This window comes from Mesoplodon bidens (genome assembly GCF_964165515.1).
Source record: "Mesoplodon bidens genome assembly, chromosome: 8".
Taxonomy (NCBI): domain Eukaryota; kingdom Metazoa; phylum Chordata; class Mammalia; order Artiodactyla; family Ziphiidae; genus Mesoplodon; species Mesoplodon bidens.
This window is the reverse complement of record NC_138165.1, coordinates 111,241,234-111,255,352: the sequence shown is the minus strand read 5'-3', so window position 1 is coordinate 111,255,352 and position 14,119 is coordinate 111,241,234. Positions and strand designations below refer to the sequence as shown.

Here is a 14,119-nt window from a genome sequence, read left to right as displayed (position 1 = left end):
CACCTCGGAAATAGCTCCTCATTAAACTATTCTCCATCACTCAACTGGAGGGGCCCGATTCCAGCTCTGCTGATCAGACGAAGGGCGGTTTGGCGCCCCAAAGCTGAGGACAAGGCCCTGGAGCGGGCCATGCTCCCCCATCCCAAGTACTGCCTCCCAGTGCCATGAGGGCAAGTGGGGCAGAAAGCAGGCCTTCTCCTCGGACACCACCTTTTCAACTACCCGTTTGTCATCAAAATAAGTCCACTTTGACACGCTGAGTCTTTGTTTTGAAACAGCACTTTCAATCACTGTCTGGATTGAAAATTCAGAAGATTTTCTTACGGAAAGATTCAAGGATCCAGAAACCTTCATCCGCATTTTCACCCAGGCCACCAGCCCACCACGTGTCCTCAGGTGCAGAGAGCAGACGCTCAGCAGGCCCCGCTCCGTCTGGGCCCTGGGGCCAACTCAATTCTCCCATAAGACATGGCTGTGAGGGCTCAGGCCTGGGAGCAAAGTGGATCTGGATCCATAGAAGCTGGAGGGACCAGGGATTCCTTCCTCAGAACCAGGGATGTCAGAGGCCCCTCTGGTCCCTGATGCCTTCACAGAGGAGCCTGCGGGCTGCTCCTGGCGAGGAAACCCGGGTCCAGAGGGGGATGGGAAGTACCCGAGGCCTCAGCTGGTCGGTGCCAGGCTGGACCCAGAACTCCCCATCTGTAGCCCTGTGTCCCCTGATGGAGCCTGTGTCAAAGGGGTTGGCCCACTGAGCACCCAGTGAGAGTCCTTCATCATCCCCTTGGCTACAAACTTGGCCTTGTTCAGGATGAGTGAGAAGGAGCAGGGAGGCGGGGCCAGCCCCGCGAGGGGACCCAGTCCAAGTCGGGGGGCTCTGGGCAGGCGCGAGCCACGCGAGTCACTCCAAGTGCTGCTCTTCCTCGCTCAGGAGGCCGCCTGGGCGCAAGCCACCAAAGTGCCCAAGGGCCATCCCCCGAAGTCCCGGCAGGACCCCCTGTGGGCCCCCGTCTGGGGACCTTCATTCTGATGAAGAGCCTTTGTTTTGAAGCAAACCACCCCAAGAAACAGGGGGGATCCTGGCTCTTGCTGCTCGCCTCCCTGGGAAGCCCTGCTGCCCCCTCTGCCCCCAGCCCCCAAGCAGGTGGAAGGACCCTCTCTCCTTCCCCCCACGCCCCACCCCCTTCCCTCAGAGCCTCTGTGAGTGCTGCCCTCCTGGGGCTGACACAGAAAAAGCTGGCTCTCCTTTGTGCCCAGAAACAGTCTGGAAACAAGGTGCCAACGTAAGGCTGGGGGCAGGGAGAGCAGACAGCCCACCCGAGGCAGCCCCATGTGCCTGAGGCCCAGAGAGGGTCGGCTGCCAGCCGTGGTCACACAGCTGTGGGACAGGCAGAAGCAGGCCCCCCAGGGCTGGACGCTGACCCCCCCCCTCAGGCCCTTTGCTCTGTGCTGCCCACCCTCTGCAACAGCCTCAGCTTCCTGGGCCTCCATGTCACCCTCACCTGTGCAGGTCCTCCAAAAGCCACCAGTGGGACACACAGCCAGGAGCGGCCAGTATTCAGAGAGCACCGGAGTTCTCTCAAGGCTCCCCCGGCCCTGAGCTCCTTCCTCTGAGGTCCCAGACACCCCACGGGCAGGAGAGCTGCTTCTCCCATCCATGCAGGCTTCCAGAGGCCCAGCCCTTCCCGCGGGTCAGCTCAGAGTTTGGCGTGGTGGCTGCGGAGACCAAGGCTGTGTCTCTGACGTCCCCTGGTGGCCCGAACCCAGCCCAAGCCCTGGAGGGGACGGCGACACTTTGGTTCACAAACCACAGTGAAAGGGGGCCGTCCCCCGGGGCGGGGGCTCAGCCAGGCCTGCTCCAGGTGCGCCGAGGGGCGGCTTAGGGCTCCTGGGTGGCCCCGAAGGGCTGGGTCCACTTGGAGACGTCCAGGAAGACGGCGGAGGCCCCGTGGTAGAGCCAGAGGCGGGGCAGGGCGCCGTGGCGGGTCCAGGCGTCGCGCCGGGGGTCGTAGGCCTCCATCTCCACGTGGTAGTCGCCGTCCATGCCCTGCCAGCGGCCGCCCGTCATGTACAGCTCATCCCCCAGCGGCACCAGCGCCCCGTTCTCGTGCAGGCTGTGCAGGGACTGCACCTGTGGACGGTCCTCGGTCAGCGTCCAGTGGGCGACTGGAGGGTGGTGGCGACAGTGCCCTCGGGGTGGGACGGGGGGACATGCAGAGAGGACGGCCCGCACCCCATCCACTGCACCAGCACACCTGCTGCCTGGGACCTCACCCCGGCTGCCCCTCCAGGACCCCTCAGACTCTCCCTTCAGTGGAGAGACCCCACTGCTCCCGTCTCCCAAGATGATGTTTCCAGCCCCCTCTTTCTCTCTTAGGCCTGAATTTGCTCACATCTGAAGCTGGGGAGTCAAAGGGGGTGGGAGATGTGGAGGCCTGACCCCAGGGCTCCCTCCCAGGGTGAGGGCTGGGCTGCGCTTCTGATTCTTGGCTGTTCTCTCTCGGAGGGAACCGACGTGGCCGCAGTCCTGACTGGTGCCCCATGGGACCCATCGCCCTGCCCCTGCACCCCTTGCCTCGGCCCGTAGCCTCAGGGGTGCCCTGGATGGGGGCCCCGGGGCGAGGGCTAAAGATGTGGGCCCTTCTGGAAGAGCCTGGGAGGGCAGGAAGAGAGAGGTCTCCAGGTGAAGAAAGTAACGGGCGGCAAACCCCCAGGCTTGGGAAGGACCAAGTGGAGCCCCACACAGCTGGGACCCAACCCAGAACCATGCTGTGGGCTGGGATGGGCCCAGCTGACGGGACCCAGGAAGAAAGCGTCAGCCTGGCAGGTCCTCCCTGCACCTGTTTTGCCGCTGTAATGGGGGCCTCCGGTCAGCTGAGCGCTGACGCCAGGGGACAGCTGCGGTCAGCAGGATCACAGAGGCCTTGCTGTTGCCCTGCTGGCCCAGCTAGTGCTGAGGCCACCACGGGCTCCGGGCACTGTCCCTCCTCCTTCTTGGGAAGAAACAGGGAGAAAGGCCAGGGCTCCGTTGCCTCCAGGGGTCCACCCACCGCCCCCTCCCCCGGGCCTGATGGAGGAGGGAGAGAGTAGCGGCAATGGGGGTGGGCGGAATGGGGTGCCTAGGAATGGCTGCTCCCTGCTTCCATAGCTCAGGAATCCCCTCCCTGGCTTGACCACCCCCAGGGCCGGGAGACTCACTCCCCCTCGGGCCCGGCCGACACCAAGAAGGAAGCCCTGTCTCTGAGTCCACAGGTCCCTGAGTACCCCCGGCTGAGCCCGGTTTTGCCCCCTGAGGAGGAGGACAGGCGCTGTGTGCTGGGGACGGAGCATCCTCCGTGACCAGCAGCCCGAGGTCCTCGGCGCGCCCATCCTCAGGGGGGCTCTGGGCTCTTGTGTCTCCATTCACTGTCCCCACCTCCCTCGGTGGCAACACCCCCAGACCCCACCGTCCCCAGGCCTGCTCTCTGCAGGGTCGGGGGTCCAGGTGGGGGTCGCCCTGGGAGGTGAGGCTGGCTCACCTTCTGCCACAGGTTGGCCCCGGGGTCGTACACGTAGACCTTCTTGGTATTGTCCCCCACCAGGTAGAGCGCCCCGTGCAACGCGGTGCAGCGTGGTGAGGACAAGTACTTGGGGAGGAAGGGCGAGGCAATCACGCTCCACGCGTCTGCGGGGACACGCCCCAGGCCAGGTCACCAGGCGGCCGCGCGGCCAGGGCTCCCGAGGGGGCCCAAAGCCTGGCACAGAGTCTAGAGCCCAAGCTGGCGCCCACTGTGCCTTGGGGGTCCGGGCCACTGCTCCTCCCAGGAGGCCAGTTCCAGGCAGATGCAGCAGCCAGACAGCTTTCAGTCCCAGGGCTGGGCTACCCTGTCCCCCCGCCCTGGGCACTCTGCCCCCAGCCCCCTATACCTCTAGGCTGGGATGGAGCTGTGGCTCTGAGCTGGTGACCCCCTTGGTCCCCTGCCCCCTTGGTCCCCTGCCTTCCTCGACTGTCCCATCCGCCGCTGATGGGGCCGTGGCAGCCCGCGCCCTGCCCCCCTCGGCCTCACCTACCCCTGGGGCCCCCACCCTCCCGCTCACTGAGGTGGGATCCCACCTGTGCCCTGCCCCCGGGTCCCACCTACCCCTCAGCCACTCTGGGAGGGACTGGTGGCCCGGCCCCGGCCCCCCCCCACCCCGTGCCCCATGCCCCCTCTCCCCGACCTGTGACCGGATTGTAGCACTGCAGAGCCAGGGCGTTGTACTTGCAGGCGCTGGAGCCCACCAGGTAGAGCCTGCCCTGGCAGCCGGCCGCCGAGAAGTTGCTGACGTACTTGAGGGCTGGGCTGATGGGCGTCCAGGTGTCTGTGTAGGGGTCATAGCTCTCCACCTCTACAACACCCAGAGTGGTGCCTGCAGGCGAAAGGGGTGGAGGTGTCTGGGCTGCAGGGGGCTAGGATGAGGGAAGGTTCCTGGAAACGTAGGGTCTGGGGCTCTGTAGAGGCCGCAGGGACCACTCCGGGTGCCCCAGGAGGGGAAGGGCAAGAGAAGAGGGGCACGGCCTTGAGAGGCAGGTGACATCCTCATTGTACAGGGAGCGGAGCTGGGGCTCGGAGAGGTGAGGGTGTTTGCCCAAGGCCTCACCTCCAAGAAGTGGCATGAGGGTGGGCACCTGGACCCAGGACTGCCCGACTCCAGAGTGGGCAATGGGGCCTCACGGTGAAGCCCAGCCTCTCTGAACCTTTCAGAGCCCAGGGCGCTTGGAGAGGTGCCCGTGGGGCCCCCAGGAAGCCACCCCCCCGACCCCTCACATGGTGGGGTCCTTCCGTGGGAGAGAGGAAGTCAGTATGGAGGGGGCTTTAGGCAGCACCTCTGCTCTGGATGTGACGATGACATAGACCAGCCGTGGGTGGGAGGGCTTCCTGCTCTCCCTGGAGCCCACCTTGGGCTCTGAGAGCCTGGGGACCCTGAGCTGCCCTGGGCCCTACGCGTGCCCTCTACCCTTGGGTCAGAGATACGGCAGCCACGGAGGGCAAGGGGGCTGGCCAGGACAGGTGGGGCACCTAGGATGGCCTCAGGGCCAGCTTGTCACCTCCAGAGGCCTTGGGAAACTCCCACACGCATCTCATGTCTCAATACTCATCTAACCGTTAGCGTCTCCTTGCAGCAGCTCTGGGGTGTAAGGGGGATAAGGTGGGCCCTGGGCTCAGGCTGAGGGCGTGGTGTGGGCAAAGGTGACAGCAAAAGGAGGCACGGTGGGTCCCCTCACCCCAGGGACGTCACCGAGGAGGTGACCCCAAGCTGAGGGCTGAGCCCAAGTGTCTGGGATGGGAGTGGTCGTCCGTGCTGGCAGCTTGAGGCCCCAGCTCCTCATGGGTCCCTTTCGGGGACTGACTCCTTGTCCTGTTCTTGCGTCCCTGGAGAGCATTGAATCACCCTGGGGCCGGCTACCAAGACTCGCGTCTGAGCCTCACTCCGAATGCCCAGGGAGTAGGTGGCCCAGGTGTGGGGGCGAGAGGCTGCCAGGCGGCAGAGGGCGAGGAGGGGCCGGAAGGAGGCAGGAGGCGAGGGGAGGGAGCCTCACCGCCAATGGCGTAGATCTCCCCGTTGAGCGCCGCGCTGGCGTGGTTCGTGCGGGCCTTCAGCATGGGCGCCACAGGCCTCCAGGCTGCCTCCCTCAGCGGGAAGCACCAGGCCTGCGTCGTGGACCAGGTGTCCGTCTTGGTGCCCCGAGAGCCCCCTGCCGGGAGAGGCTCTGTCCACTCGGGCGCCCGCCAGCCTGGGCTCTCCAGGGCCCCGCCCCCTTCCCCCCACGCCAGGCCTCCGTCCTGCTGGACACTGGGCGGGGGGTGACCGTGAGGGCACAGTCTCGCCGTGTGACTTGGACACCCCAGAAACAAGCGGGACAAGATCAGTGGTTTCAAACCTCCACCAGTGGAAGCTTTTTTCTCAATCAAACCTTACAAGGACCCCCCAACTTCTAAGATATAAAACAGAAGACTGACCCCGGCACCCTCCATCACAGTTCCTTCTGGGGAGGCCCCGGCTGTAGGACAGAACACAGAACGGTTCCCTGCACCCTCGTGTGGATTTTAAATGTCCTTGTTTTCACATGATGGAAAGGTCTGGAAGAGCCTTGACTAAACGGGCAGGGATCCCACTGAGGGGAGGGGGAGGGTTGGTTCTCACGGGCATTACGTTCAGGGGTCAGATCTGCTCTGTGGATTAAGCTGCTGGGAGCCTGGCTCAAGGCGGGGAGCGCCCGCCTGCCCACCTGTCACGTAGACATCGTTGTTCAGCGCCGCCAGAGAGAAGCCCCACTTGTGGTAGTCAGGGAAGTCTGGGAGCGCCATCCACCTCTCTGGCAAGAAGAGAGAGGGGTCAGGGAGGCTGGGCCCATTGCGGGGGCCTCTCCTCCCCGCTCTAAGGGGTAAAGAAATGTCCCTGCACCGGTGGGGAGGGCCGAGGGGCGGGACTCAGCTGGGGGCAGAGGTGGGGGAGGACACCGGGTGGGGTGAGGCTCGAGGTGGCCCCAGGTGCTGCGTGTGCATCAGGCTCGGCTCCTGGAGACCCCTGGTGCCCCACGCCGCCTTCAGAGCCCGGCACCCAGACTGGACACCTGACTGCACCCAGGGTGTGCCGAGAAGTAGTCCAGGCTCCAGAGGCCAGGTCTCACCCTGACCCTGCAGCTGATCCCACTGACCCCCGATGGCCCTCTTGGGCCTGAGTCAGGTCCCACCTCAGTCGGATGGGGGAATGGGTTAAGGGGCCTGATCACTAGCCACAGGTGGGTTATGACACAAGCCTCATTCATTCACTCATTTCTCATCCGTTCATTCATCCTGAGCACCTTCCCTGCCCAGGGGCAGCGTGTGGGGGATCAGACACGGCCATGTAGCAGGCAGAGTGGGTCCCAATCCCAGCTCTTCTGTACCAGCGGTGTGACCTTGGATAAACCCCAGCCTCGGTTTCCTCCTCTGTAGAATGGGGCTAATTCCCATCTCTCGGGGGTGTGGGGACTACAGGAGACTCGTCTGTCAGACGGCAGCTGCTGTTAAAAATACAGTCCCTAATGTGAGGGATGGGATAATGCACCCACGCTGGACCTGCCTTCACGAAGCTACATGAGGGAAACTGAAGCAAGAGATGAGAAAGTGCTTTGAAAAAACCAAAATGAGGCAATAAGTGTGGGAATGGTTAAGTCCTATAATGGACACATTTGGGTGCTTGTGGGAGGCTGTGGGAGAGACCTGGGCCTCGGGGATGTCTCTGGGAGGACTTTGTTTACTGTTTACAACAGTTTTCAGGACATGTGAAACCCCAGGCTTCGCCGGGTGCCTGCCCGCTGGACAGGGACTGCGTGTCCCACTGACTCATGTCTGTGTCACCCCAGGGTGGGGACTGCCCAGCGGTCACCAGACCTTTGCCTGCCAGTGCCCCCCTGCCCCCTCCCCTCGGGGTCCGAGGGACAGCTGCTCCTGGGCTCAGCTCCTGACGTCAGCCCCCAAATCCCTTCTCGTCAGCCCCTGACTTGGGACAGCCGGTCTTGGACTTCCTGGAGCCCGCCAGCCGCTGACGCCATGGGGGTGGTGGCCACCTGCCGAGCGGCCCCAGGGCAGCAGCCAGCTCCTCAGTGCTTTCCACAGAGCTTCCTGGGGCCAGTGTGGCCCCTCCGCCGTCCTGCTGCCCTCTGAACCCTGCTTTCTTGCAGGTGGGGGCACGTAACGGGGCTCCCGGGCGGGAGAGGCCCCATCCTGACGGCAGGCCTGGCCCCTCTTCCCATTGGCCCCTTGTTACAAAGCCCATCTCACAGATGAGGAAACCGAGGCTCAAGGAGGTGGAGAGATCCGCTCAAAGGCCGGAATCAGGGCCCCGCTGGGCCGACCCAGAGCCTGAGCTCTCGCTCCCCAGGCTGCCTGCACCCCCAGCCCTCTGTCCACCCCCTGGGACCTGGTTCCACTGGGCGCACAGGGCAGGGGTGCCAAGAGGAAGCAGCGGTCAGGCCGCCCTCCCACTCCGGCCAGCGGCCACCTTCCCACACTGTGCCGTCTGGGCGGTAGGACCCTTTACCCAGGGCCCCAGGGCCCAAAGTTAGGGCTGAGGCTGGAGGGAGAGGGGGCCGCAGCGCCCCCCACGGTCAGCCCCCTCCCCTGCAGGGGCCCCGGTTTCCTCTGCAGCCCCCAATCCCGCCCCCGCGAGGCCAGTGGGTGCCCCGCTCTCTGTGCAGCCCGTGTCGGGGTGTGGGGACAACAGGGCCCGTGCCCTGGACGCCGGGACGGGCACTCACTGGCCTTGGGGTGGTAGAAGGCGAAGTTCCCGGGGCGGGGAGCCAGCTGCTCGGCGCCCTCCTCCTCCTCTTCCTCCAGCGCCCGCCCGCCAACCACCACCAGAACCTCCTCCAGTTCCTGCGGGAGGTCCAGCAGCGCCTGTGGGGCCGGGAGGGCTGGGGTCAGAGGCGCCGGGTGCCGGCAGGCCGCTAAGGTGGCTTCTGCGGCGGGGGGTGGCCGGGGCATTTGGGGGCAGCCGTGGGTCCTCCATGTGGCCCTGTGCCAGGGCGGGGCGAGCTGCAGGGCGTGCGTGCCCGGGTGTGCTTGTGCGTGGGTGTGCACTCACACGCACATGTCCACACGCCGTGCTGGCGACGGGTAAGAAGCACTCAGGACCGGGAGAGGCGGGGGGAAGCAGGTCCTGGTGTGCCTGCGCGTGAGACCTGCTCCCTTCGAGCGGCCAAGGCCCGTACGTTTCCCCAGCTCCCCACTAGGAGCCCAGCTACCCGAGCCAGCCTGTGGCAGGTCGCGCTGGGATGGCCCAGTAGGAAATGTTGGGATGCTCCTACCTGGCTGGGTAAGTAGCCACCGCCCAGAGCTCCCAGGATCCCGGGGTTCCACTGCCTCTCAGACCTGCCCTCCCACCACCCTCAGTCACAGGGTGACCTAGTGGGCGGGGCTCCTAGCTGGCTCCAGCACGAGGCCACCCTCTGCCTGGCGGGGCAGCGGTTAGTATTTGCCACCACACACCCCGCCCCTGGCCTGAGCCACGTCTTTATCCCCTGACGTGGCTCCTAAGAAGTCCTTCTGAGCAAGGCTGCCCGGCAGCGGACAGACTTCGGCTCCCCTGGCCCCTTGCTTCATTAGGACTTGTCCACCCACCGGGCCCACCTCCAGCACAGATAGGAAATTGCACCCGATAAACGCTCGAGCAGCTTCCTAAGGGGCGGGTGGTGGCCGGCTGCCACGCCTGTCCGTGCTCCTTGCCTGGGCACAAGCTGTGCCATCTTCCTGTACTATGTCCCCCCTTGCCGAGCTCCTATCCTTCCTCTAAAGCCCAGCTCAGATGCCGCCTCCTCCGGAGAGCTCTCCGTGACTGCCTGACCCTCTGAGGATGCCCACAGTCCAGCGCTGGCCTTTCTCATGCTGCCTTAGGTGTGTTTCCAGGTCTGTCCCCACCAAGCTGTGGGCTCCTTCAAGACAGGGGTTGGGAGTGACCACTTCTGGGGTCCCTCTCCCCTCACGTCCAGCATATGGCACACACAGGGGCGCAACCTGTACTTGGGGATGAACTGCAACCCCCTCACAGGTAACCGGCCCAAGGGAGGCAGAGTTGCAAGGTTGGGGACACCCCCGTCACACTGTCTGTCCCCATGCCGGTGGGGTCTCTGGAGCTCCTCTCCCCACTCCCCACCCGTCACTCACCCCCTCATGGCCCTGGGACAGGGCCTCCCGACAGGCCTCCGACTCCCGGATCAGCGGCTCCGTGGCCAGCAGCTGCTGCACGCGGGGCCGGGGCACGGCGTCCAGGTGCACCAGGCCGAGCAGCTCGGGCAGGTGGGGGGCCCGGGCCTGGGGGTCGTGGCGGACCCAGCGCAGCAGGGCCTCCAGCCGGCTCTGCTCTGGCTGCACCTGCAGCAGGTCGCCGGCCAGACAAGTGGCCAGCCGCTCTTGGGACAGCTGCAGAAACTCATCCTCCTGTGCCACAGCCTCAAAGTTCTCCCGCAGGAAGGCCCAGGCCTTGGCAGCCACACCCAGCAACCCCTGCTGCTCCCCAAACTCACAGATGCCGAGGCAGTTGGTGGCATCGAGCTGCTGCTGCAGGTAGCGGCCGCAGACCTTCTGCACGGCGGGGAAGTGGAGGCGCGCGGCCGTGCGGGTCAGCGCCTCCACGTTGCCCTGGGTGATGGTCAGCCGGCCCGTGTACACGAAGTCCACCAGCTGCGCCACCACAGCAGGCTCCATGTCCCTCAGCTCCACACGCGCCGAGAAGCTCTCGGCGAAGTCGCCCGCGAACATGGCGTGGAAGTAGGGGCTGCTCAGTGCCAGGAGCCCCCGGTGGCAGGGCAGCTCCCGGCCACCCACCAGCAGCGTGACGTCTGCCAGCTTGGGCTGGGAGCGCAGCCGCCGGAGGCCGTCCAGCATGTCCTGGGCATGCGAGGGCAGGTGGAAGTCCAGGTCGTCCACGTTCCACACCATGACTGCGCAGCCACCTACTCACGGGCGTCCCCACGGGCTCCTAGGGAGAGGAGCCAGCACAGTCAGCCACGGGGATGGTCTCGTTGGCCCGAGTCACCCATCCACCCGCCCGTCGGTCTGAGCATCGACTGTGTGTGAAGCGCTTCGCCCAGCCTGTCACCTAAGCCATCCCCACAGCCCTGGACAGCAGGCAGTGTCTTTCCCAGGTTACAGGGAGGAGGCTGAGGCTCAGAGAGGGCAGGAGACCTAGCCGTGGTCAAGCGACCAGGGCAGGACAGGCCAGCAAGAGAACCAAGCCTCAGCCCCCCTTCCATACCTCTGCGCTATGCAGAACAGACCTCCTGGAGCGTGGGGATCCCTGTGGCCCCCCAAACCCCCAAGTGGCCTCCTCTGCTCCCAGATCCCACCTTGCTGGGGAGAGCATCGGCGTTTGAATAGTTTCTGCCCCATAGGTCCTCACTGGCCATGACCTTGCTGGTGAGCCACGCCCCTCTCTGATCCCAGCTTCCTCATCTGCCGATTAAGAGGCTGGCGGTGAAAGGGGGCCGAGGGGTCACGTCCCCGCGGCAGCTTGTGCTGTCACGGTGCCCCCCACGTGCCAGGCCTATCCTGAGCTTTGCACAAATACTCATCACTCAGCCCTCGCGGCAACCCCGAGAGCTGGGTGCTGTTTGAGTCCCTTTTACAAGTGGGGAGACAGAGGCAAAAAAGGCTCAGGTCGCTTGTCCAAGACCACACAGCTCAGACGTGGGGGAACCAGGCTCGGGGGCCTGGGCCCTGAACCCCCAGGTTACACGTCGCTGGGTGTAGGTTGGTAAAGATAAGCAGGCAGAGGAAACTTTCCGGAGGGCGGTCACTGTTCACATTGCCTGATTCAGCAAATCCTTTTCTGGGCTTATTTAATGATGTGCATATTTCTTTATGATCTTCGGATATTTTTGCCCTAAGAAAACCGCCCCAGAGAAAGAAAAGTTCTGCACAGGTGATCTCACCCCGAGTTACCACACAGCAAAAAAGCTGTCTGTCCACCAGGGGGCAGCTTCGGACCCATCAAAGCAGAGGCCAGTGCAAAATTCTGGGTCAACCAAGAGCCTTCAGCGTGACAAAGCCCCATAAGCAGAACCGTGCACCACGGATGCCCCGGGGCGGGTGTGCTGTTGGCGGGAGTTGAGCAGGGAAGCACCCAAGGAACCCACCTAGGGGCCCAAGGACCTGCCTGGGCTCTGCCCAGACAGGACTGGTAGGGAGCCCTGGTCAGTGTCCATCCTGCCTGACCCAGCGGTCTCTCTGGCCAGGATGAAGGCGGCCCTTCCCTCCCAAGGGAGTGCAGGAGATCAGTCAGGCGGCCATCCCCCCCCCCCCAGGCTTCACATTCCCCTCATTGCTGTGTCCCTGTTCTCCAGGTATTGCAGCCCCGGGGACCAGCGGGCCAGGGTGCCCAGCACCTTCCCTTGGGGCCTCAGGTTGTCTGCTGACACCTGCTGCCCCGCAGTTCCAGCAGGGGGGCGGGCACTTCCAGAGGGTCTCAGAGCCTCCACCCAGTGCCTGCCAGCCCAGGAGAGAGGAGGGCAGAGTGGGCAGGACACCAAAGGGCCTTAACCCAGCTCCGGCCAGGGGCTGGACGCTGTGGCCCTGGCTGCAGTCAGAGGTGTGGTCCAGCCTCCCCCGGCCCACCCTCACCCTCTTCCCCAGCCAGGACCTGGAAGGAAGCAGGCCCGCTGAGCCCCTACCCCACGCTGAGGGGCCTGGCCTAGCCAGTGTGCAGGGTCTCTCCAAAGCACCCAGCGCTGTGATCTCCAAGCCCACTGAGCTGTCCGACTAGAACCCACCCTCCCCTTCTGGTCCCAGCCCTGGTCCTCACCTGCCCATCCCATCTGCCCCCCCAGACCCTACCTCTCAGTCGGCACCTGGACCTTGTCTCAGAACTCAGGCTGGAGAGCAGGACTGCCCAGCGGCCAAGGGGTATGGAGGGCCGGCTGGGATATGACTGGGCTGGGCTGGGCTGGGCGGGGCGGCCACGTGGGGACAGAAGGGTATTTTTAGCCTCTGTCAGTGTGGGGAGGGAGGGAGGGTGGCCAGTGGGGGAAGGAGAGAGGTGACAACTCTTCCCTGGCTGTCCTCCCTGAAAGCCCACACTGGCCTGGAGCCTCCTGCGACCCCCTGAGCCAGGACAGGTGGCAGGAGGCACCGCAGGGCAGGGGCGAGTCTGGGCTTACCCCCTCCCAGTGGAGTTTGGCTGACGGCGGGGGTGGCACGGTTCCCCCCACTTCTGTCTATTCTTCTGCAAGAGGGGGACGGTGAAGCCTGAGCTGGGGACTCAGGGGCCACACGGAGCCCCCTGTTCAGGGCTTGGGTGTCCTGAGCACCCAGCAGGTACCAGCTTCCCTGTGGTTATTGACAGGTGCCCACATGGCCTCTTATTCTCCGTCAAGTGGGAAAAAGTTATCATCATGAAGAAATTGGGTTGCTCAGCAAAGACTTTCAAAACCTGGGGTCCCTGGGGGCAAGGAGTCTCGGTGGTAAAGGAGGGGCCCAGAGAGGTGCCTGCCAGGCTGCTAACAGGGTCGTGGGGTCCCAAGGATCTGTCCCCTCGTATCGTGGCCTTGGCCTCCCTGCCCTGCTGTCTTCATTAGTCGTGAGCATCAAAGATGGCTAAGCAATGGGATCGTCTACAAATACAGCAGCGGCAGCTCACAGCCTCCCTGGAGTGGGCAGTCCCTGCTGTCTGGGTCTCGGAGGGGCTCTGGAGCCACAGGCCCTGACTGAGTCTGGGCTTGAGCCAGGGAGCTGCGGGCGTGTCTCTCATACCAGTGGTCAGAGGAAAGCCCAGGGCCTGCAGGTACACGGGAGAGAAGCCTGCAGCCTGGTGAGGTCAGGTGGGGCCTCTACCTATCAGCCCCTCCTTCCTGTACCCGCGTGGGCCTTACCAATGCAACCATTTTCTAGGCGTGCTGCAATGTGGAAGAGTCAGGTAGGGCCGAGGCTGACAGAGGCCTCCTGACACCCACTAGGGATTGGCTCGATGCTCTCATGGTGCAGAGAGGCCCGGGGGTCCCAGGGTGACAGTCTCACTCCTGGCAAGATTTGGTAATTTCCCAAGGGCATCTGGGTGTCATGACACCTCGCGTCCGAGACAGATGGCTCTGCTTCCTGCTGGGGTGCTGGTTGTGAGCTGGGCACCACAGTCTCTGCTCTCATGACGTGAGGACCTAGTCGTCACACACATACTGCAGTGATTGCCTAGTTGATTATACGGTCACAAAATTCTTCCATACTTTGCTCACTCAGTTTTCCTGAATCCATGCTTCCCTCCCCAGCCCAGCCCAGCCCAGTCCAGTCATATCCCAGTTCAGGCCAGTCCAGTCATAGCCCAGCCCAGCCCAAGGCCCTGCCCCCTGCCCCCAGAGAGTCCCAGGACTTTACCCCTAGCCTCGGGCATCAGCCTCAAGCCCGGGGGCCTCATGGCTGTCCCCACCTCTCACTGTGTCCAGGGCCATCCTGGGGAAGGCGCTGGAGGGGGAACAGAGTCATTGGTCTCGCCTCCCAGCCCCACTGTGTTTGCAGGCAGAACGCGAAGGGTTAAGGCATTCCTGGCTCAGGCTGGAGGAAATGAGGACAGGGGATTCTGATGACAGGCCACTGTCACAGGCAGCCGCCTCCCCTCGTGCGCCAAGAAAGGA

General features: G+C 64.3%; 1 protein-coding gene across 1 annotated transcript; it reads right to left on the bottom strand.

Moving 5' to 3' along the window:
* Window positions 1-1,259: 1,259 nt before the first annotated feature.
* Window positions 1,260-12,486, bottom strand: KLHL30 (kelch like family member 30). The gene is made up of 8 exons (XM_081242254.1): window positions 12,333-12,486; window positions 9,666-10,479; window positions 8,261-8,399; window positions 6,248-6,334; window positions 5,558-5,713; window positions 4,198-4,386; window positions 3,516-3,661; window positions 1,260-2,128 (listed from the first exon to the last, which is right to left on the bottom strand). Exons 2-8 carry the CDS (start codon window positions 10,437-10,439, stop codon window positions 1,877-1,879), a joined length of 1,743 nt encoding a protein of 580 aa, XP_081098380.1. The 5' UTR covers window positions 10,440-10,479; window positions 12,333-12,486; the 3' UTR covers window positions 1,260-1,876.
* Window positions 12,487-14,119: the final 1,633 nt, after the last annotated feature.